Source organism: Micropterus dolomieu, linkage group LG21 (genome assembly GCF_021292245.1).
Source record: "Micropterus dolomieu isolate WLL.071019.BEF.003 ecotype Adirondacks linkage group LG21, ASM2129224v1, whole genome shotgun sequence".
In the NCBI taxonomy this organism is placed as follows: domain Eukaryota; kingdom Metazoa; phylum Chordata; class Actinopteri; order Centrarchiformes; family Centrarchidae; genus Micropterus; species Micropterus dolomieu.
The window spans coordinates 33,205,230-33,226,437 of NC_060170.1; the positions used below are offsets into that span (position 1 = coordinate 33,205,230).

Genomic DNA, 21,208 nt, shown 5'->3' on the forward strand with positions numbered 1-21,208 from the left:
CAAGGTCCGCTTACTAGCTTCTTCTGGAGCATTCGACCATATCACACATCATCAGCCGACGAAGTTTGCATAGTTGTAAACGCTCTGACTTTCCATGATTCCGAGGACTTTCAGAACTTGTCATTCAGACTGAAAGTCGAGTTTGTTTTTCCTGATTTTGGCACCACCTTTGATGTAAAATGGTGAGCGTGTTTGATGTGATTGCGCTCAGTTGAAAGCAACATTTTCTGTGAATATAAAAAGGGTCCCTCCCTCCCTGTGCAGCAGGTATAGAAAAGGATTACCTTGCATTTGTAACAACAAAAAGACTAAATCTTCCAAGAACTGGCTTTAGGCTGAACGACCATCAAGCATTCAGTAACAAGCCTGACTTTTCTAACCGTATTTTATCTCTCACACACACACACACACACACACACACACACACACAACCTGCTCCATGTATATTTAGTCCCAACTAGGCCACAGCGACACACGAGCAGTTAGTCACACCATAAATCATACCAGTTCCTGCTGTTCCCTCCCTGGATTTCAGCTGCTATTTTCAGTTGGGGGGAGAGAAAAAAAGAAAATAGAGGTGGAAATATTCATGCTGTAGAAAACAAAAAGAAAAAATATTCTTATTCAATTTATGAGATCGCATTACGTGCAGCACGGGCTGTCGTCGCCTCGCGTTTCGCACGCATTCTATCAGCCCAGATGAAGTGAGCGAGGGGAGGAGAGGGAGAACAAGGTGACACTGCAAGCAACAAGAGTGTGGATAATGAAAACTAAACACCATCCTTTCTCTCGTTCCTCCTGTCTCTGTCTTGCTTTCTCATCTGCTCTGCACCACTAGTTTGTCTGTATGCTAGTCAGGGGATTTGAATGGAGTGTGTTTGTGTGTGTGAGAGAGAGAGAGAGAGAGAGAGAGAGAGAGTGAACAGCAAAACAGTGGGTGCATCTTTTTAAAAAATTTGATGAAAAAAGTCAGCTCTGGTTTTTCCAAAAAAGGCGTGCAGATGGGGCCATAGAGAGAACATTTTGTGATTTTCTCATAATCTTTTTGAGATTGTGTGCGTCAGTCTGTGCCAGCAAAATGAGAAACAACCCAAATATATGGACAATCCTTAAACAAATGAGACAGTGCGGGGACAAATCACACTGATTCAGCTATTTGATTAATAACGGGGTTTACCAGGAGGCTAATATTCCGTTAATATGCTGAGCGATAGGCTAATCAGAGTAAGAGGCCTCATTTTGGCCTTGTATTAAATCTGGATGTGCAGCCCAGATAATGAACCCAATCACACCTGCAGATTCACACCCATCATTGGTGTGCATTTATATGCAATCTTTAGCTCTGCATCCTGTCCACGTTGCCATTTGGATCTCATTTCCCATTTGCTATAATGCTTCTTGGTCTAACTAAATCCCTGTTGTGTCGTGTGGAGGTGCTCTCTATAGCCTAGATTAAGCTGCTGTTTCCCATTGAGGGAGTCTCTGTAAAGCTGCAGTACTGAATCTATCAGTCTTTTAACAATCCTTACTCTAAGAGCTGTGTTAAATTGAGGCAAAACACAATTTAGGTTGTTTTCCAAGAGAAGATTAGCCGATTTTCTCAATTTGAAAATTACCAGTCTTAATGGAATTTGTATTGTACATGTTTATGAATCCAAACATCTTGGCATCTGGCTCAATAACAAACTCACTCTAAAAACTCACATTAAAGCATCGGCTGAGTGATAAAAAAGATTGTGCTGAGCATTTCTGTCAGTCCTAGATTATGGTGATATCATCTGTAGTCATAAATATAACTGGTGGCTGTAATGGTACACGCCATTGCACTCTTCATCAAAACAAGGGCTGATAGGGCAAGAGCATCACTGCTTGTTGTTTATTTTTTCTAAATAGACGACCACCTTATCTCGCTTCTGACATGCAGATCTGGAACTTATCAGACCTGCCCTGAAGATTGGCTTCTGCTCCAAGTTTTTAAAGTAAATACAGAGCTTGGGAAGCTTTCAGTGCAGCGTTCCATCCTGCTGGAATAATTCACAACAGATCCTGAAGCTAGATACTGTGGGTAGCTTACTGCTAACTCATTAGGACCTGATAAGTTATAACCATGAGTGCTTTTAGTTAAAATGTTTTTTTTTACAGTTGTGTTTATGTTGATGTATTGTTTGTTTCACGTCTTTGTTAATTTGAAGTTCTTATCTTCAAATGAAGATCTCTTAGTGGTGTGGATTATTGTAAATGCACTGTGGTACTTTACTCTGGGAGTCGAGGACATAGCAGAGGTGTAAATGGGGTCAAACTGAATCTTTTAGCCAATTAAATTGAATAAAAGGGCAGTCTGGCTGCTCTCTGCTGACCTGGAGAAAGAACACTGCAAGCTACAAGCCATTTCACTATCAACACCTAGTTTTTTGGCCACTTGGGGGCAGTGCAACAAGCTGTAAGCACTAGTGATGTGCGATACCACTTAATTCCTATCCGATCCAGTACCACGTAATACCCAGTCTGGTATTGCCGATACCGATACTTTTTACATATTTTATTTCTAGTTTAATGTGACCTCCCTCTCCCGTTTCTGTATTTATGAGAGAAATAAAGAGTAGGCTGTAAGCTTACCAATTCAAAATAATAGCTGCATAATGACAAGACTTCGAACTACTGTCATATTCTTTAATTATAATAAAAATATCCTGCTCAGAACTGCCGCTTCATAACATCATCATATTATTTTGACTTGATCTCAAAACCTTCTTTGACTGACAGAACCACTTTTGCGCATATGCAGAACGGATCTGGCACTGACAGGAACCGCCTTTTGCCTGGTCTTGTGGCATATTTCTAAGCAAATGTCGCGAGATCAGTCACAGTAAGCTCACACAGGTAGAATGTGTCCGACTTGACGGCTCCGTATTTATTCCCTGCACCTGCAGTTGCCCGCAGCTCACGTTAGACTATCAAGTCAGCCGCAGTCATCTCGAACTATTATCAGTTTTATTAAGCTAAAATGAAGAATGTGTTAGCAAATACTTGCCTATTTACACATCCAACTGACACTGAGAAACATTACCATGCATGCAGCACCACAGTACAAACAGAATCGATGACATTAAGCTATAGGTGGGGGAGTGGCTTGGTGGTGTGAACAAACTGAGACATCATCAAATGTCAAAAAGGGAAGTGTGAAATGTTCTTCTCAGTTTAATTTTCTGTCATCTGTCAACAGATCAGATGAAAGGAACGATGAGCTTTATTGCAGGTATGTATTATTAGCAATCTAACGATGTGTGTCTTTATCCAGATGTGTTGGACAGCATGGCGAGGTTCAGCGTCCAGGGAGTGTGCAACTACAGCATGCTGACTCTGTCCGACCACGAGAGGGTTTTGTACGTCGGAGCACGGGAGGCGTTGTTCGCCCTGGACCCCAACAACATCAGCCAGCAGCTACGGCCACAGGTAATGACACACATAAACACACAAACTTTAAAGGCTTCATTTTCCTCCAGTTAAGGGGATTACAATTTAAAAGTTAAATATGGAGAAGGAAGGATTTTAAGAAAAACAATTCTATTCACAACACTGTCTGAGCGACTGTCACTGAAAACACCCACACACTCTGAAAGGCTTTTGTAGAAGGCAAGAAAATTAAATGATAACACATAAGATTTCATATCACAGAGCTTCATGATGGACAGTTCAGGAATAAAAAGCATCCTCTCCTCCACACGGCCTGGCACCGCAGAGATAAACACACATTTCAGATACTTAATTTAAACACACCAAATTCAATTATGATATTAACTGTGATATAATTATTATAGCAAGGCTTTAAATATTCCTGCTTGGATAAGCAGGAGAGGAAAGACAAGATGAAGCATAATCTCTGCTTCTGCCGCACTTCTTTGCTGCGTAGTAATTTAGAGACTGACCTTAATTTTATTTTATTTTTGGGGGCTGATTTTTTGGATTCAAGGACGTTTGAGAACACGCACACACAAAAAAAAATTATTCTGGCAGGTAATGAAAAGACCTAATACTACCATAATAAAGTAGAGTGAGTGCTACTAGTTGCTGGGTATTTTATTGGTCTGGCATGTACCTCTTTTATTAAATGTTCCTTGTAGAAGCTAATAATGTACAACCTGTCAAAGCAATTTAATATCCACTCAAAATGTATTAAAGTGTCCTCCTTGAAGGGTCAAAAATATAATAAAATGCATTAATTGCCGCTGTTAGTAATGAGTCCTCCAGTATGCCAACTTTTCCAAAGCAGAAAAAATCCTTCCTTGTGATTTCATCCACATATATTTTTTGAGTTTAGTAAAACATTTTGAGAGGGTTAACCAAAAGCCACACACCAAAATGTTAAACTTTTTTTGTTAATCGAAGAAAATCATGTATGTGGAGCCCGATCGGTGCCCTTAAACTAACGTGCGATAAAGTCTGCCATTACTGAACTTAATATAAAAGCTCAGGTTCGGGCCAGTTTCCGTCTAAAGCCTTTGCAAAGCGCTTAGCATTTATTGGCGTTTCTCTGTGGAGCTGATTGTGTCTCCTACCAAGTGGCATCATCTAATTGACTCACTGCCTTTAAAGACACGTTCTCACTCTCATCTCGTCACATATGGACGCACGGTCAAGCCCTGGTGGCGTCAGTTTGTAACTCACTGGGGAGCCCCTTAGGGTCATAGTTCATCACAGTGGGGAAGCCCTGTAATGTCATCTTTGAATGCATGTAGGATATTTAACAGAAAGGTCCGAGGGTGGTTGAGATGGGTGACCAGAAACCGGACTTAGTAACGTTGTTATTTTAACCCAAACCGTGATCTTTTCCCTAACCTAACCAACTAGATTTGGTGTCTAAACCTCACCAAACTGTGACGTTTCGTAACGTAACTGTAACGTTAACCACTAGTTTTATTTTGAAAGTCTAACTGGTGCTATATTTTGTTGCTTCTTTTATATGGTTGGTAGTGAGAACGTGTTGACTTTTGAGTAACGCCCTGTAAAACCACGAGTAGCCGTTGTTACACTTTGATTTGTGAACAGATTAAACAAACAGGACACAACATGGACAACATGTTAAGCTAAGCTAACCATCTCCTGGATGTGGCATAATGTATCCATCTTCTCATCGTGCTAAAGGAAATATTTCTTCCTGTCTAGAATACCAGCCTGATCTCACACCAGCTGAGTACTTGTGGGTGATGGATAAGATGTGATGTTATGGCATCTCTGTCGAGGTTTCACTGAGTTTTCCCTACTGTCGTGAAGTGCTTGCTCATGTTGGAGTACAGTCTAGACCTGCTCTGTATAAAAGGTGAAATGAGATAACTTCTGTCTTGAATTGGCGCTGTATAAATAAAATAAAATATTTAATTTGAATGTTGTGAATATAGAAGCACGGTTTCAGTGAACTCAGTTCAGCATTTGGATGATTAATTACATTTACTGGTTGGTGTAGTTTAATGGTGAAAGTTAGCTTCAGTTAGGTAGCTAACTACTTAGTATTTTTAGCGATCACTATTTCGCCACACAAAAATAAAAGTTGTTTTTTTTTGCTTTTTTTACCAGCCGATAAAAGCATTATTTATTTTTCACTCCATTTAATTATGTAACTATCAATATAAGTTACTTATGTATTTTGTCAGTTTTAGACTCCAGACTTTAAACTATGAAAATTACCATTTCATGTTACAAAAACAAACATATTCAGGATGATATTTATATTTAATGATAGCTTAAACTTGCACTTCTTATAATAGAATGATTACTTGTTCATCAGGAAAGAGATTTTTACATTATCATGTTTTACATATTTTGGACTCAGATGTTTTCTGACGTTTTGCAAAGTTATTACTTTATTTGGAAGTTAATTATCTTATCTGGTGCTAAAAGTAATAGTGTGAGTAAGCTGCCAGATATTAGACGGTAATATGTGCAGCTATTGGCTCCAATATTTTGCTTCTTTCAGCACAAACATATCCACTGTGAACGTGTGGGAGTACACGGGCACAGGCTTTGGCCCAGAGTTTACGATGCACTTATTCAATCATGTTTTTTTTTATTGTCCTTGTTTTAATTTGTGTATCTTGTGTTTTTTCCTGTGAAGCACTCTGGGGCGAACCTGTATGTTAAATGAGCTCTATAAATACCCTTGACTCGACCTGATACACACCCACACACTTACACATACAGGGACGCTAAAGCCTCAGAGACTCAATCTGGTTTTGCTTTTGTCCCTCAATAATTGGTCCATATTGCAATCAATACAATTACAGCAGTCTATAATGAAGGTGTAGCGAGCAGCCTGCAGCGGTTTGGGGATTGTTATCCGATTTACCGCCATAATGAGCAGTTATTAGATGCACATACACACACACACACACACTGTGACATACAACACAGGCTGTTTGAGTGAGGGTTATGCATCTTACAGTAATGATAAGACCACCTGTTGTCGGCCCCCAGTGTGCAATGTAGAGGGAAGGAGCCAACACAGAAAAATGACTGCGAAGATGAGGGAATTGTCCATCCCCTCTGTCACCATCTGCCCATCACTCTCTCTCACCCCTCCTCCCCCTCTCCTTCCTTTAACTGCCACTCTTTTATTTCTTTGCTGCTGTCTTTCTTCATTATATTCATGCTTGCCTTTCTTCCCTGGATATTTTCTAGGGCTGTGTTTTTTCTGGAATTTGTTTTTGAGACACTCTGCTTCCAATTCGTGTCTGAAGTGCTTTTTAACTACATTATTTAGCTATGTTATTTCCCCTGATGATTATAGTGGATTGTTTTTCATTATTTCATTTATTCACTTTGTTAAGTCATCCGCCACTGATACAGTTTTGACTGCACTTGCAACAGTAATGCGCTGTTTCACCTTGGTGCAGCATTTTATGTACAAAATATTGTAAAATATCCACCTATCTGTGCTACACAAATTAGTTTTTAGGAACATCAGTGTACACTACATTACAATTTCAACCAGCACTTTGAGTTACTTAAGAACCAGTATTCACTTTAAGGTCTTGTTTGTTATTCATTCTCTAATGGATAAAAGCATCGACTGCATTATTTGAATGAGATAAAACATCAAACATGTTCCACTCCATTTTTTAAGGGTTGAGGCCTTTTCACTGAGTATGCACGATACACAATCTATTTTTCTACAATCTATTTGTGTCCGATATCTATACAAGCTGAAATAGCAGAAATGTTTGCTTAACAGCTGTTGCTTGTTAGTGCCGTGTGTTAATGTGAGGTGGAGGACATTTACTTTGGCAGATGTTTCTTTAATAGGCCGTTAGTCATTAACAGTGAGAGCTACCACTGCTACTTGTCGACCTACTACTGCACAACATTTTTTATTAAATACCTGATCTGTGTGACGCAAGTGAACATTGGATTTCTCGGATTAGATAATAAAGTAGACGGTGACTAGCGACTAATGAGAGTCCCCTGGGAACAAATTAGAGGTAACAATAAACTGCTGGAGATGCTATGCTTCATTTTATCTTGTCTTTTCTTTTTTTTAAAAAGAAAAAACTATAACGCATTAGTTAAACCCACAGATCCTACAGGTAATATTTCACAGCCACTGATCCTGATGATTAATTCAGTTATTAAATCTTAACCATTAAACTCCATCATCTCTGTAGTGGGACTTCTAGGAGAATTACATTTGAGTGTTCAGTGGACAGTGGTAGGGAAGGGTGAAGGTGAATCATTTTCTTGCCTCTGAAATATTAATATATTGTACTGATCAGAGGATTCTAACTAATTCTATTATCATTATATATAACAGTTAGTCTAGGATTTAAAGCGCACTCTATCTACCAGTACTGTGTTTGGCAATTACCCATTGTTTGATTGCTGTTGTTTTAAATCCAGTCAAGTAAATCAGAGTTTCATTCTGAATTTGCAGCAGCTCTCCGCCTGTAATGACCAGTGTAATTATCTCTAATGGTGTGGAAACCCTCTTAGTGATCACACTTCATATTTTGGACCTCTGTCCACGGAGCAAAGTTCATTCATGTGTTACACAGTCATTTAAGAAAAAGCAGCTACTGTAAATAATACTAAATAGCAAAACACTTTTCTTTTTTATTTGCGTCCTCCATGTATGCTTGTCACTACAGTAGTACTAGTAGTAGTAGTAGTAAAGCAGTAAGGACCTCACTACAAGTGTGTCTGATGGGGTTTGAAGCTGCCAGGGACTGAACTTGGGTCTCTGCAGTGGTGCTTTTTCCCTGCGCCACCTGGGCGTCTCAGTCTGTGGACTATTTTAACAGACTTAACTGCACTCTTTAGTTGGTTTAGTAACTCTTTAGTTCACGGTGAGGGTAACTTTGGGCTCCAATCATTCAGAAACAACTTCTGAAATATGCACATGCTCTAATTAGGGTCCATTATGTTAAAGTGCATCTATTAAAAACATAATCAAAATCAAAGTTTCAGTACCAAAATGTACTTGTTAAATGTGCTATTTTTGAGTCAGTGGCTGTTGCTATAGTTACAGCAGCTGGTGAAGAAGAGTGCAGAGTGTAGAGGCCGAGTTAAGCAAAATGGCAACGAGGAAAGTGTGAATTTTTTGTCATGACATGTGTCTCTAAGTGCACCGCGTCCGAAAGAAATGAGGTGATTTACACATCTATTTGCAGTGCATTGTTTATGGTCTATGCCAACGGATGAAAATGATATATCGACACATGACATATTTGGGGGATGTAATAGTTACGTGCCAAAGGCAGACATCATCATTCCTGCAGACGACGTGTTGCCCACATCACATCTGTCTCTTTCTTTTCTCCAGATCGACTGGCCCGCTCCACAGGATAAGAAGAGAGAGTGTTTCGCCAAGGGGAAGAACAACCAGGTAACATGGATTTCAGCTGACAGTGTCAGAGTTGTTGGGGTGACCTGCCATGCTCAGGGGCGCCATGGCATGGCAGTCGCTTTTCAGACAGTGGTTTATGAGAGCAGCATTACTCACTTCACTTTGTCCAATTACATTTTGTCAAGTCAGTCTGGGGTTTCTGACTGGAAACCTTCCAGTTATTACATTAGCACCCGGTGAAGTGCATCTCCCAGACAGGGTTAGGATCAGCAACTTTTAAGGTCGATCAATTCACAAACAAACAAAAAGTGAGTGAAGTCCTGCTCCAGAAATAATGTATTATGTGATAAAGACTTACACTGAGGCTTCATCCGTTCGCTAATACTACATATGACACACAAAAGAATAAAATTGAATAGAAAGTTTATTAGCCACAGCACATTATATAACAAGTACAAACACTGCTGTGAGGAAATATGAGTATTTGCATATTTCCCCAGAGTAGACGTTAGATGAGAAGGTCAATTGGCTGCCGTGTCTGTCGTTAAGTACAAAGTTACAGTCTGCAGTCGGTTAGCTTAGCTTAGCATAAAGACTGGACACAGGAGATAATAGCTAGCCTGGCTGTGCCCACCAAAGTGTAAAAAGTTGTGGTTTTACAGGTAGTACAGTGACGACAAGACTCCAGGAAGTCACTGCACCCGGAGAAGAAATAGTCCAATGTAACCCCTGTAAAACTCTTTTTACACTTTGGTTTTTGTATTAGTGAGGTCTCAGAGGTGCTGGTAGGCTAGTTCCCCCCCCCCATTTCTAGTCTTTCTGCTAACATAAGCTAACAGGCAGTAGCTTCATATATATACAGACATGAGAGTGGGATCTGTCTTCTAAGACAGAAACTATTCCTTTCATATTTGCATTTGCTTCTTGTACAGATGATGTTTATTAACTCATACAATGTCCAGACTTATGATCCTCTAATTGTGGTACATGTGTAAACACAGATAGAGAATTGGCCCCAGCTCCTCACTTTAGTCTCAGCCAGGGCTTCCCGCTGCTTGGGCTGTGTAATGTGCATTTGCAAGAGGTCTTGTTTAATATTTCATAGAAGCTCGCAGATCTTTTCGGAAACAGAGCTAAAACTTCTCTCATTGCACAACATTAACTTTTACTGTTGTTTTAATACAAAGGGGAAATACTTCACTGGAGTGCAGTAGTAGCAGTAACACTGCTTTAACTAAAACTGACTAAAAAAAAATACAGGTTTTTAGCGTGGTTCTTAAAATACAGCGTGACGGCCTGTGATTAGGGGAAAATACTAGCAAAAGTTCATTTATTCTGCCCAACTACTTTAGTCTAGTGACTAAAATATCTTTGAATGCCTTCATACTGTATGGTTATATATATAGCAGGAATTAACTTACTATGCAGGACTAACCATATGATGTTTACAGTGCCCGTCGTTATATTTAATGACTGGTCTTTATGTAATGTTAGTTGCAAGCTTGAAAGAGGCTCATCTGCCAGATATGTTTCATCCTGATGATCTTCCCTGATTGCAGGAGCTGTTAAAAAAATAACAGTCCTATTGCTCATATTACAGCCGTGAAGTACAGATATTGTTTTCAACTGGATGCACTGAATTATTCATTCTTCTGGCATCATGTGTGAGCATCTGTTTCCAACTCCATTCAGAGAGCTTTATTGTTCATCACAGTGAAGACATTAAAGGCCCCTTCCCATAAAACACTGAATATATTATTCTGTTAATTACAAACATATCCTTTGATTGGAAACAATCTGTTGCTTTTTTGTTCAGCATAAAGGTTACTGAGATAATGACGACATCACTACATCATCTATTAAGTGATGTCCTCAACAGGATTGAAGCTGACAGATAAAAGTAAAATGAAGTTATTGCCAACTGATTTTACAACAAGTATTATCAGCAAACATGATCTAGTTTCAAGGTTTTTGAGGTATTTCAGTCCCAGTGAAGCATGAGAGTAAAACTAAATCTCAGAGAATGTGTGAGTATAGTGAAAGTCTTCATGGCTTCACCTTAACGTAGGACAAAGCCTTTTCAAGAAAGACAATCGCATTCTAACAATTCCTCACCTCGCCTTCACAGACCGAGTGCTTCAACTACATCCGTTTCCTGCAGAGCTACAACCACACGCACCTCTACACCTGCGGCACCTACGCCTTCCAGCCCAAATGCACCTACGTGGTAAGTATGCGTATGTGTGTGTGTGTGTGTGTGTGTTTCCCTCGTCAGTTACTGCGAGCCGGTGCTGACAGGTGTCAACTTGAGATGTCTGCCATCTGACCTCAGGCTAAGACCAATGCGTGACAAAATAAAAATATATGCAATGGGAAAAAGAATCTCACGCCGGGCTCGCTGAATGTGTGAATGCTGGTGTGTGTGCGCATGTATCTGACACTTACGTGATCGGACAACACAGCGAGGGGTGAAGCTATGACCGTTGTAATGGACAGACAGAGCTTGCAGCTGTGTCGGGTGGGTCATAATACACACTGACCACAAGCCTCATTTTGTGTCTGTCTGTCTGTCTGTCTGTCTGTGTGTGTGTGTGTGTGCTTGCAGAACGCGGATTATTTTACCCTCGACGCTGCAGCTATGGAAGATGGGAAGGGAAAATGCCCATATGACCCTGCAAAGGGGCATACAGGCCTAATAGTGGGTAAGTAAATATGTGTGTGCATGTTTACATGTACAGACAACACTAACTTTTAATAATACAAGTTTCAAGTTTCAGAACAGATGTAAAGATCATTTAAGGATCATTTCAAATCAAGAATGCATGATTAGTGCACTAACATTTAAATCAGTACCAAACACATAGTAAGCTCCTGTTGTTCCACCTTAGCAGTCTGCATAGTAAAGTGAACAGCACCGTGTTTTTACAGCTCTAACAGAAGCATAAAATGTCCATCAAATCTCCACAAACTGCTCCTGCAGCTTTTACCATCTGTTGGGTAGCCATACGATTGCACTGAGAGTCCACAAGTCCAATTTAACTTTGCATGCTACATTCACTTCAGCTTGAACAGCTTCGCTGGACCTAAAGTCGCCCGTTCTCCGTCTTTTTTGTGCCTCCCCGCTGAACCAATGACCTTCTCTCATTGTTAGCCTGCACAATTGTGGCTGAAAAACAGAATTAAACTAAAGCTTTTTGTGTTTTGTTGGTACAGATAAGGAGCTATACTCAGCAACGCTCAACAACTTCCTGGGTACAGAGCCGGTGATTCTGAGGAACCTGGGCCAACAGCACTACAGCATGAAGAGCGAATACTTGCCTGCCTGGCTCAATGGTAAGTGAAATATAGGGCATGAGAAAGACAAAGAGAAAGAAGTGGTAATCCTGCCAACTGAAAAACATTTTGGTCAATGCTCTATATGTTTGTATTTGACCCGTTCTTTGCCAAAAAATCCACAAATTTCCAATATTTGTTTCTTGCAGAATTGGTCATTTGGAAATGATTTTAAAAAAGATGCCACCCCTCCAAACTACTTTACAAAGATGCCCAGTATCACGTTACAGTGTGCTGAGTTTAGCAAACGTGTATGCTAAAATGCATGCATGCATACTTGTAAAGAATTAGACTAAAATACTCTGTGACACTGACAAATTAAATATGTTTTCAAATAAAATAAATCACATTATAGGTTGATAACACCCGGCTTCTCTTTAACTGAGTTTCTTTTCTTTTTTTAAGAGCCAGAAACATGCAAGTACAAGAAAAAAGAGAAATGAATTGCAGGAAATGAAGTGCAGGACTGAGCTACAGCGAAGGATCGTTATCTTTTAGGGGGGAGGTGGAAGGAGAGAGCCACTTGCAGAGAAATGAAGGGGAGAGAAGAGGATGAAGTCACAGCAGGAAAAAATGGGTGATGAAAGAACAGACATTAGGGTTGGTGATGAAAAGATAGAGGGAGAGGTGAGGGGAATGGAGAATGGAGGGGGAGCCGGGAGGAACATACAGATGAGGCTGAGGTTTAGACCGATGTGTCCGTGCATTCGTGGTGATACAGAGCTTTTATTAAAGACTGGACCTGGGTCAGTGAAGCTAGCCTCACCTGAACGGAAGCAGCTTCTGGCCAGATAAAAAGTATTTTATTGTCCTCTGTTTGAGTTGTAGTGTCCCATGATTGCACAAAATGCTGCTTCAAAGGATTTTATACTAAAAGAAATACCATATGGGGAAAACGTTGTATCCTTGTATTTAAAAAAAAAAAAAAACATTTACATTTAAAGCCGGCAGCAACTTGAGTTGAAAAATGTGTCTGTCCCTTTTCTACCAAAAGAAATAGTTCACAAGCTAATGAGGACTGGATATAGAGAGAATGCGAGAAAGACAGGAAGGACAGGGAGAAGTGAGAAACACAAAATGGACCGATAATAGGGAGCGCTGGAGAGAGTGAGAAATGACTGGAGGAGAGACAAGGCGAGGGAGAGAGTGATGATAGAAAATAGACAGAGAGGTGAGAAAGGGTGGCAGGGAATGAGATGGAGGTGTCAAGCTTGTGTGTCAATATCTGTGTGTGTGTGTGATTCAGTCCAAATGCACCTACAGGCTGAGACTGTGATTTGTTCAGCTGTGATGTATGTCTTTACTATTGTGTGTAAAAACACTGTCTGATACTGTTCTCCTGTGTGCGCGTGCAGAGCCGGACTTTGTGGGTTCAGCCCTGGTGAGGGAGAGCAGCGGCAGTAAAGAGGGGGACGACGACAAGATCTACTTCTTCTTCAGTGAGCGAGCTCTGGAGCTGGACTGTGACACTGAGCTCACTGTGGCCAGAGTGGCCCGAGTCTGCAAGGTAACACTGATCGAAACAAAATGTAGGGAAAAGCACAGACTAATTCAAACAGTAGTCTATCTGCAAGTGACGGTTTGAGAGTGCACAGGGACACATGCGTGCTTGGCTTGAAATCATTTGTTTTCCCTTTTCTCCAGCTGTTTTAGCAGCTGCTTCAGAGCATTTAAAAATGTCAGACAGTACTTGCTAACAGTTGTGGGCTTGCAGCCTTCAACAGGAGATGCCCATATAAGGAGGGAACCAGTAGAGCTGTTTAACGGCTATATATATGTAAAGTAAACAAATAAGCTTATAAGTCACACCTGGAACAGCCTGATGTTAATTACATAACAAAGTTAACAGACTGACGCTTTATTTTAAGGTCAGATCCGCTGACGCTTGCTCTACTTTTAGCTTGATTTTCACACAAGCTGCCATAAACAGAGAGCACACAGCACTGTTGTTTACGTAACTTAAATGTACCCTTTCTCAAGAGGGCTCAGGAGATAGCTTTGATTTTCTTTTTTTTAATCTATGAATCACTCAGTCTTTTATCTTGACTTGAGGACAGATAGCGTAAGGTGGTGTGCTGAACATGACAGAAACTTGAAACTACTAATACTGTGTAATGATAATGATATATAAAATGTAATAATACCAGAATAAAGCACAAATAAAATAGCTGCTCTGCACTTTCATTTAAATAACAAGAACAACTGAATTTCAGCTCAGCACCAGTTAACTAACAAAGTGTCATGTGAAGACAATTACGCTGACATAGAGCTATTTAGTAATGAATGTATTCATTTGCTTAATGAATGGTCTCATTAGGATAACTGATTAGGTTTGATATACCACAGTGATTATAGACTGACATCAGATGTGCCTCTCGTTGTCACTCAGGGAGACTTTTTTTCTTTTTGACCTTTTAGTTAAGGGTTTCGTGTCATGTTCCAACCATATCATCTCAGTAACCTTAAAACTGAGGAACATGGAGACAGTCTTGGGACATGTGTGTAATTAAATGTACAATATATGCACTGTTTTATGGGAAGCACCCTTTAATGTCCGTGCTGTAATGAACAATAAAGCTCTTTGAATGAAATTAGAAACAGATGCTCACACATGATGTGTACTAGAGGGAGGAATAATTTAGCGCATCCTACTGATATTGCAGCAGAAGCAACAATGTCCATATCTCACTGCTGTAATATGAGCATTTGCATTTTTTAAATGAGGGTAATAGGAATGAGATGTCTCTGGCAGACATGCTTCTTTTGAGCCCATACAATACTATATAAAGGAAGTACTCATCAATTTATACAATGCAATGTTTATTGTATAATTGAACATTATGATTATACTGCATTTCAGTGGTCTAGATGCTCCAATAGCGTCTTTCCCAACATGGCAACAGTTCAGATACTATGTGGTACTACGTAGTTTTACTGCCCTCTTTGTGTCTGTTGCATGTCTGATAACACTGGCGTGTTAAGAAGTGTGATCTGTAGCCAGTGATGTCACGGTGCGCTGACCACACCATCTAGTACAAGTTAAAGAAAAACAAGATTTTCAGCAAAAGATGTTTTGGATACATGCTGCAGAGAGCAGAGCAGTGTGTCGTGTGAGTGATGCAGCACAGTTTAAGATCTGTGCGTGCATTTGCCAGGCTGAAGTTCGCTGCATGAAATTTCAGGGGGAAAACTTTTGACATGTTTTAAATCATATAAAGAATAATCTGCTTTGATTAGTAATATCTGATATGTTTTTTGCCACAAAAGCAGCTTGATTGCCTCATTAGAAAGTTTACTCTATGAAACATCTATCAGTTAATGTGCACTTGAGGATAGGCCTGAACAATAAAACAATAACAATAATGATCACAATATAATTTTTTTCAATAACAATATAACAAATGTTCAATAAATATTCAGTAAATGTTTAATTATATTCACTTTAATCGTACACGAATGAGGACTGAAAAAAAGCTTATACTTCATTTCATATTTGCTGACAAAGATTTTATTATAATTGTGTTGAATGTTCCACCTCAGACTTGTGAAGTGATCCACTGTTTGGCTTCAAGTGTTAAACATGAAGAAGAGTCTAAAATTAACCATCAGGTTTCTTCAACTTTCACTCAGGAGCAAAAATCAGAAATTTCAATTTGATTCTTATGGTGATAATTATCGATATCGAAAGATATGAAACTTTTTTATCGTGATAACATTGTTGGCCGTATCGTCCAGCCCTAATATTGGACCATGATTGGCATCCAAACTACAGTAGTTGTGATGTCACAAAATCATACTGGTGAACTGGCCTTACACTGAGATTTAGGGGGTAAGTTATTTTATTGATCTTGTTGGCACAGCAGCACCAGGGAATGTAGTGCACAGAGTAAAAAGAAAGAAGAAAAAACAATAAAAGTAGAATCAGTAATCAATCAGAATCAAATATATAAAATCTATACAATTTAAATGGAATCTATCAGCGGAGATGGGAGATGTTGGGTGCTGTTGTGTCGTGCAGGTTAACACAGAGAAACTTCCCCCTTCAACAGATGAATGTACAGCACATGGATCCTTCTGCACAGTGAAGCTCAAACATCCAAGTGAAGCTAAACATATTTTTTAAATGGAGGGGGGCTTTAAAAAATCAAGATATAATTTAGTTGACCCATACCCTCCATTGACAAGACCTGATACGCCCTCTCTCTCAGGGTGATCTGGGTGGTACCAGGACCCTGCAGAAGAAGTGGACCACCTTCCAGAAAGCCCGGCTGGAGTGCTCCATCCCCGAGCGCCACGTCTCCTTCAACAACCTGAGGGCCGTCTTCACGCTGCCGGGTCAGGACTGGCGGGGAACCACCTTCTACGGTATCTTCCACGCCCAGTGGTGAGTCGGCTGTCAGAGACATGTAACGAAAACTGCAGACATAGCTCAATTTCAGTATCATCCTCAAATAAATGTGAGTTAATTACTACGTGTGCGGTCAGGGCGAGGCACTACATCACAACATGTCAGATACTCTGCTTTTTATTAAAATCATGGGTCAGCCAGTCACTCTGATATGATGGCTGTAATTATGTACTTTGTGTGAGTAGAAATTTTTCTGTGTAATTGGGCTTTTAATACAACAGGCCACTAAGTGACAGTAGTGTTATGAGTTAATTTGAGTGGATACAACTCAAGTGGGCTTGAATATGTTTTATTGGTTGTAGTAGTGATTTAACGTCACATGGACTTAATGGTGTTTCAGATGATTATGAACCCATTTGCCAAACAGAATCAGGTCCAAACATCAACAAGAAGATGACAAATTTTCATTAGAAGACCCGGGTTTTTGAAACACTGACTGGTGATTCAGTGTCATCAAATAATTTTATATTTTCCTTACATGTTATACCTTCCAATTTGAGTATCATGACCTAAAAGCTTTATTTCTTCTCAGGAGCAGAAATGTATCATAATATTGGTTATTGGCTTTTAGTTTTTAGCTTGATAAAAATAAATGTAGGACAAACTAAACGGTTCTGACATTTTTCCTGTGAAGTAGCAACAGAGAAAAGTGTGATAATTAAACTACAATCGGGTAATTAACCGGGTGTTGACAATAGTGACTTAGTTTTGATAAGTGACTGTGGTATTATTAGTGGAATAAAGATTGGCATTTGTTGGACCATTACATAAATGTAATGTGTTAATGAGTTACTTATCAACAAAGACATAGGAGCGAGGGCAGGAGCTTTTCTTTGGGAGGAAAGTTGGAGACTTCATCCATCTCCGGCTAATGCTCTTTAATGTGAGTCTTTTGTGCTCTTCAGTAAGATATCATATCACAAAGTGAACCAGCTTTAAACTTCAAGCTTTGTTTCTTCATTCAGAGTTCTTACTGCAGCAAAAAAAAAAAAAAAGCCCAACCCTTTTGCGCTGTGTGACTCACTGGGGATTCCTTAAAGCCCCCTGGCTTCAACAGAGATAACATTAAGATAATTGGACATTATGCAAATGATGACTCGGAGTTCAAGCCATAATCTCTCTGAATAGGCTAGCTCTTTAACTTGCTAAGACATCAGGGCTGTCCTTTGGTTTTGTCGTTCACCTTATAAAACCCGTGGCACATTAACAGTGTTGTTCCGGACTGGAAAAGCACTGAATTCATGGATACATCATCTCATTTCCTGTTTACAGCTGCGGTACACACTCCGTGTCAAACTAAGCTTGCAGCTAATGTACCTTGGCGAATGTAAATAACAATTAACTGCGATAAAAAACTGAAGAATCGGTATGGAATTTATTTGTTATGTTTTAGAGCACAAAGTTTTCACTATATGTACGTATCAGTATGTCAACTGACTCCATTTCAGAGCTGAAAAATGTTTTCATTCCAGTGAATGAGCGTGGAAATCAAATAGATTTGTGAGATGAGGAGTAGAAGTTTAATTTAATGTGTGTGGGTCATGCGTCAATACCCAATTTCAGTTTCACTTGGGGTCTAAAATTGGGTTGGAAAATGAAATTAAGATCCCAGACCCCCCGACCTTACCATCAAATGAAACGCATTTCCTGAGTCACAGCACCAGCTGATTGATTTCAGGGCCCTATCAAGGAAGTCTATTACGTGTGCATCAATTTGTACATCAGTGTGCTTCGCCACAGAAAGAGCGGAGATGTGTCAACACATCCCATCATTTCAGCTCGCTCAGTAAAGGACTGTTTAGGCTGATTTCTGAAAATATCACATCTGCACACTCTGGAAGTGTTTGCCTCTTGTAAACATGTTCATTGGTAGTTCATATTCCATGCTTTTAACAGTTTCCCATATTCCATTCTGTATAGCAACTCACATTCTTGTTAGTCTGGCTTCACCTGTGCTGCATCCAGAAGCTACTTGCTACTGAAAAGTCACATTTTCCACAAGAGGATGACAGGTAGTCCGTCTCTCAGTTGCCACACATCACTAATTCCTCGCCTTGCCGGCATGTTTCAGGGGTGACGTGGACGTGTCGGCAGTGTGCCAGTACCAGATCGGTGATGTGAAGAATGTGTTTGAAGGAGCCTACAAAGAGTACAGGGAGGCATCCCAAAGGTGGGGACGCTACACCGGTGCTGTCCCTGCTCCACGGCCTGGATCGGTAAGAGAGAAGTCCTGTACTGGCACATATGATATGATGTTTGGCAAATGAAAATATTTCAAGACAACTTCAGGTAGCAGGAAGAGAGAGTATTATTCTAAAAATGTAGGGCTTTTGTGCACCTGTTTTTTTTTTTTGTGAACTACTGCATCACAAAAGGAGAGCTCAGTGGGCAGAGGAGGGATAATGAAAGAGGGAGGGAAGGAAGTAGAAATGGGTGGCGTGGGGCGCTGTAGCACTGGAAGTGGAAAAAAAAAAGAAAAAGCTGGCACGACACAAAAACCTAAGAACGTAATGATCCAGGACGAAAGGAAAGGAAGCAGAGGAAGGGGTGTGATGGCAGGCGGAGGTGAGAGCGAGAGTGAAAGAAAGATGGAGGGAGAGTGGGAGGGAGGGCCGTCATCTCAGAGCCAACTAGCCATGCCAACCTGTGCCAGCTGCAGCTAAGAAGTTTCCTCCTCTTCCTCTTTCCCCTTCCTGGCCCTCTCACTCTTCCCTTCGTCCTTTTCCTCCATTCATTTCCTTCCTCTGTGTCCATTCCTGTCCCCCGTCTCTCCGTCCTCTGTCTGCGCTGCAGTGTATAACTAACTCAGACAGGGCGAACGGCTACAACACCTCCCTGCAGCTGCCTGACGGCACGCTCAACTTTGCCAAGAAGCACCCGCTGATGGAGGACAAAGCTCTGGCTCGCCCCCTGCTGCTAACCAAGGGCGTCAACTTCACGAGGCTGGCGGTGGACCGGGTTAGCGCCCTGGACCAGCGGGCTTACAACATGCTCTTCCTCGGCACAGGTACAAATTACATGAGGGTTCCAAATATTGCTGCAAAAATGGTGCCACTGGTAGTTTTAGTTGAAAGTTTTTGGGCATTGGAATAAGCCAGTATAAGTCAAGCAGTGAATTCAGTGTTCCCACCCATCTTCAACTTTATTCATACTTCACATTTTAAACAAGTCACCATCGTTAGTAATCCATACTCAATCATATTGGTTCAGCCTTTTCAGAAATTGCAGTTCAAGTTCCATGTTCTTTTCAGACGACCTCGCTTGTTTACTTTGCTGCAAATTGCATGAAATGCAAACCTCTTGAGTCGACTGACACGTTAACTGTTTACAATGCGTACAATTCAACTGTCTTCAACTTCAGGGGGAATTTCAGCTTCACCTAAACTGATCATTTAAGTCCTTTCATCTCTTCCCCTTCAACTGACATCTCAACTGCTTTCAGCCTCCACACACAACTTTAAATTACATTTCAACTAAATTATTCTCTTCTACTGACCACTCAAGTTGTCCAACTTGTATTTCAGTGGCTGTCAGTGCTTTCAGTTCATACCAACTGGCATTTCAACTACTCACAGTGCACACACTTAAACTCTCTGGTGTCTCAACTTGTGAATGAAATTTTGATTGCTTTCATCGTTTACAGTTCAACTACTCTAAGTGCTTACATATAAAGTGACGATCCGACTGCCTACTGTGCTTAAAATAAAAAATGCTTTCACCGACTGATTTAAACTACTTTCAGCTCTTCGACTTATTTAAGTACTTCAGCTTAAGCAGCAGCTCCCATTCAACCTCTCAGATGCAACCACTTAACTGTTTAAGACATTTGTGTTTACAGTGTTAGAACTTGTCAACATAAACCAGCGCACTTAAATTCTGTTCAGATACAATTTCACCTTTTCAAGTTACCTGTCTAAGTTGTCGGGGTCAAAATGACAACAGCTTCTTACAATACAATGCAGGCAAAGAGAGATCGCCACAGTCTACAGCTTTTAAAATGAACAAACATCACCTTTATGACAAGCAAAGGCAAAGCGACTATTTTTGCGGGGTGGATTGCCTTGTACAGTATATAGTGTTCCTATCACCCACCTCCTGTCTGTTCTCTCAATGTAGCAGTAAAAATGCATCCTAGGCACTAGGTTTCTTCATATTGTCCTGTTCCTGCACTGCGGTTGGGTTTGTGTGTGTGTGTGTGTGTGTGTGTGCGCTGAAGGGAGTTGCACACAGTATTTGTTGAAGAGATGAGAGCTTACAGGCCATGGCAGCAGACAGGGACAGGTACTGGCATTAGGTATGGTGGCACAAAACAACATACCATCTGGCCAGACTTCAGCTGGGTTTCAATTAAGGACTTGATTTGCATGCCGAGATCCATCTTCATGCATCAAAGGAAACGTCTACGTATGCGCGACTTAATTAATATCTCCAGTCAGGAGCCGTCAGGCCCATATGCAGGTGTCCTGTTTTGGCACGTATCTGAAGTCAGTCCACCCTCCCAGAGTGTTAATCTTGAATAACACAAATCTGACAGTGGATTCCAGGGAATGTGAATTTGAATGCAGCCCATCTCGTGAATGGAGAGAGACTCGACTACTTACCATTCAGATCACTGCAGCGGCAGAGTGACTGTG

The 21,208-nt window shown here is 40.5% G+C and overlaps 1 protein-coding gene across 4 annotated transcripts in view; it reads left to right on the forward strand.

The window, feature by feature from the left end:
* Nucleotides 1–21,208, forward strand: part of sema4c (sema domain, immunoglobulin domain (Ig), transmembrane domain (TM) and short cytoplasmic domain, (semaphorin) 4C) — a 94,539-nt gene that overhangs the window by 62,467 nt on the left and 10,864 nt on the right. For 3 of the 4 annotated variants that reach the window (XM_046035579.1, XM_046035580.1, XM_046035581.1), the window contains 9 exons: nt 3,299–3,453; nt 8,810–8,872; nt 10,962–11,060; nt 11,439–11,535; nt 12,047–12,166; nt 13,522–13,673; nt 16,375–16,550; nt 18,646–18,790; nt 19,368–19,581. In XM_046035579.1, coding sequence (XP_045891535.1) covers nt 3,299–3,453; nt 8,810–8,872; nt 10,962–11,060; nt 11,439–11,535; nt 12,047–12,166; nt 13,522–13,673; nt 16,375–16,550; nt 18,646–18,790; nt 19,368–19,581 — 1,221 coding nt within the window. Of the gene's footprint in view, nt 1–3,298; nt 3,454–8,547; nt 8,635–8,809; nt 8,873–10,961; nt 11,061–11,438; nt 11,536–12,046; nt 12,167–13,521; nt 13,674–16,374; nt 16,551–18,645; nt 18,791–19,367; nt 19,582–21,208 lie in introns of those variants that run through there. The other variant, XM_046035582.1, reaches the window with a different exon arrangement.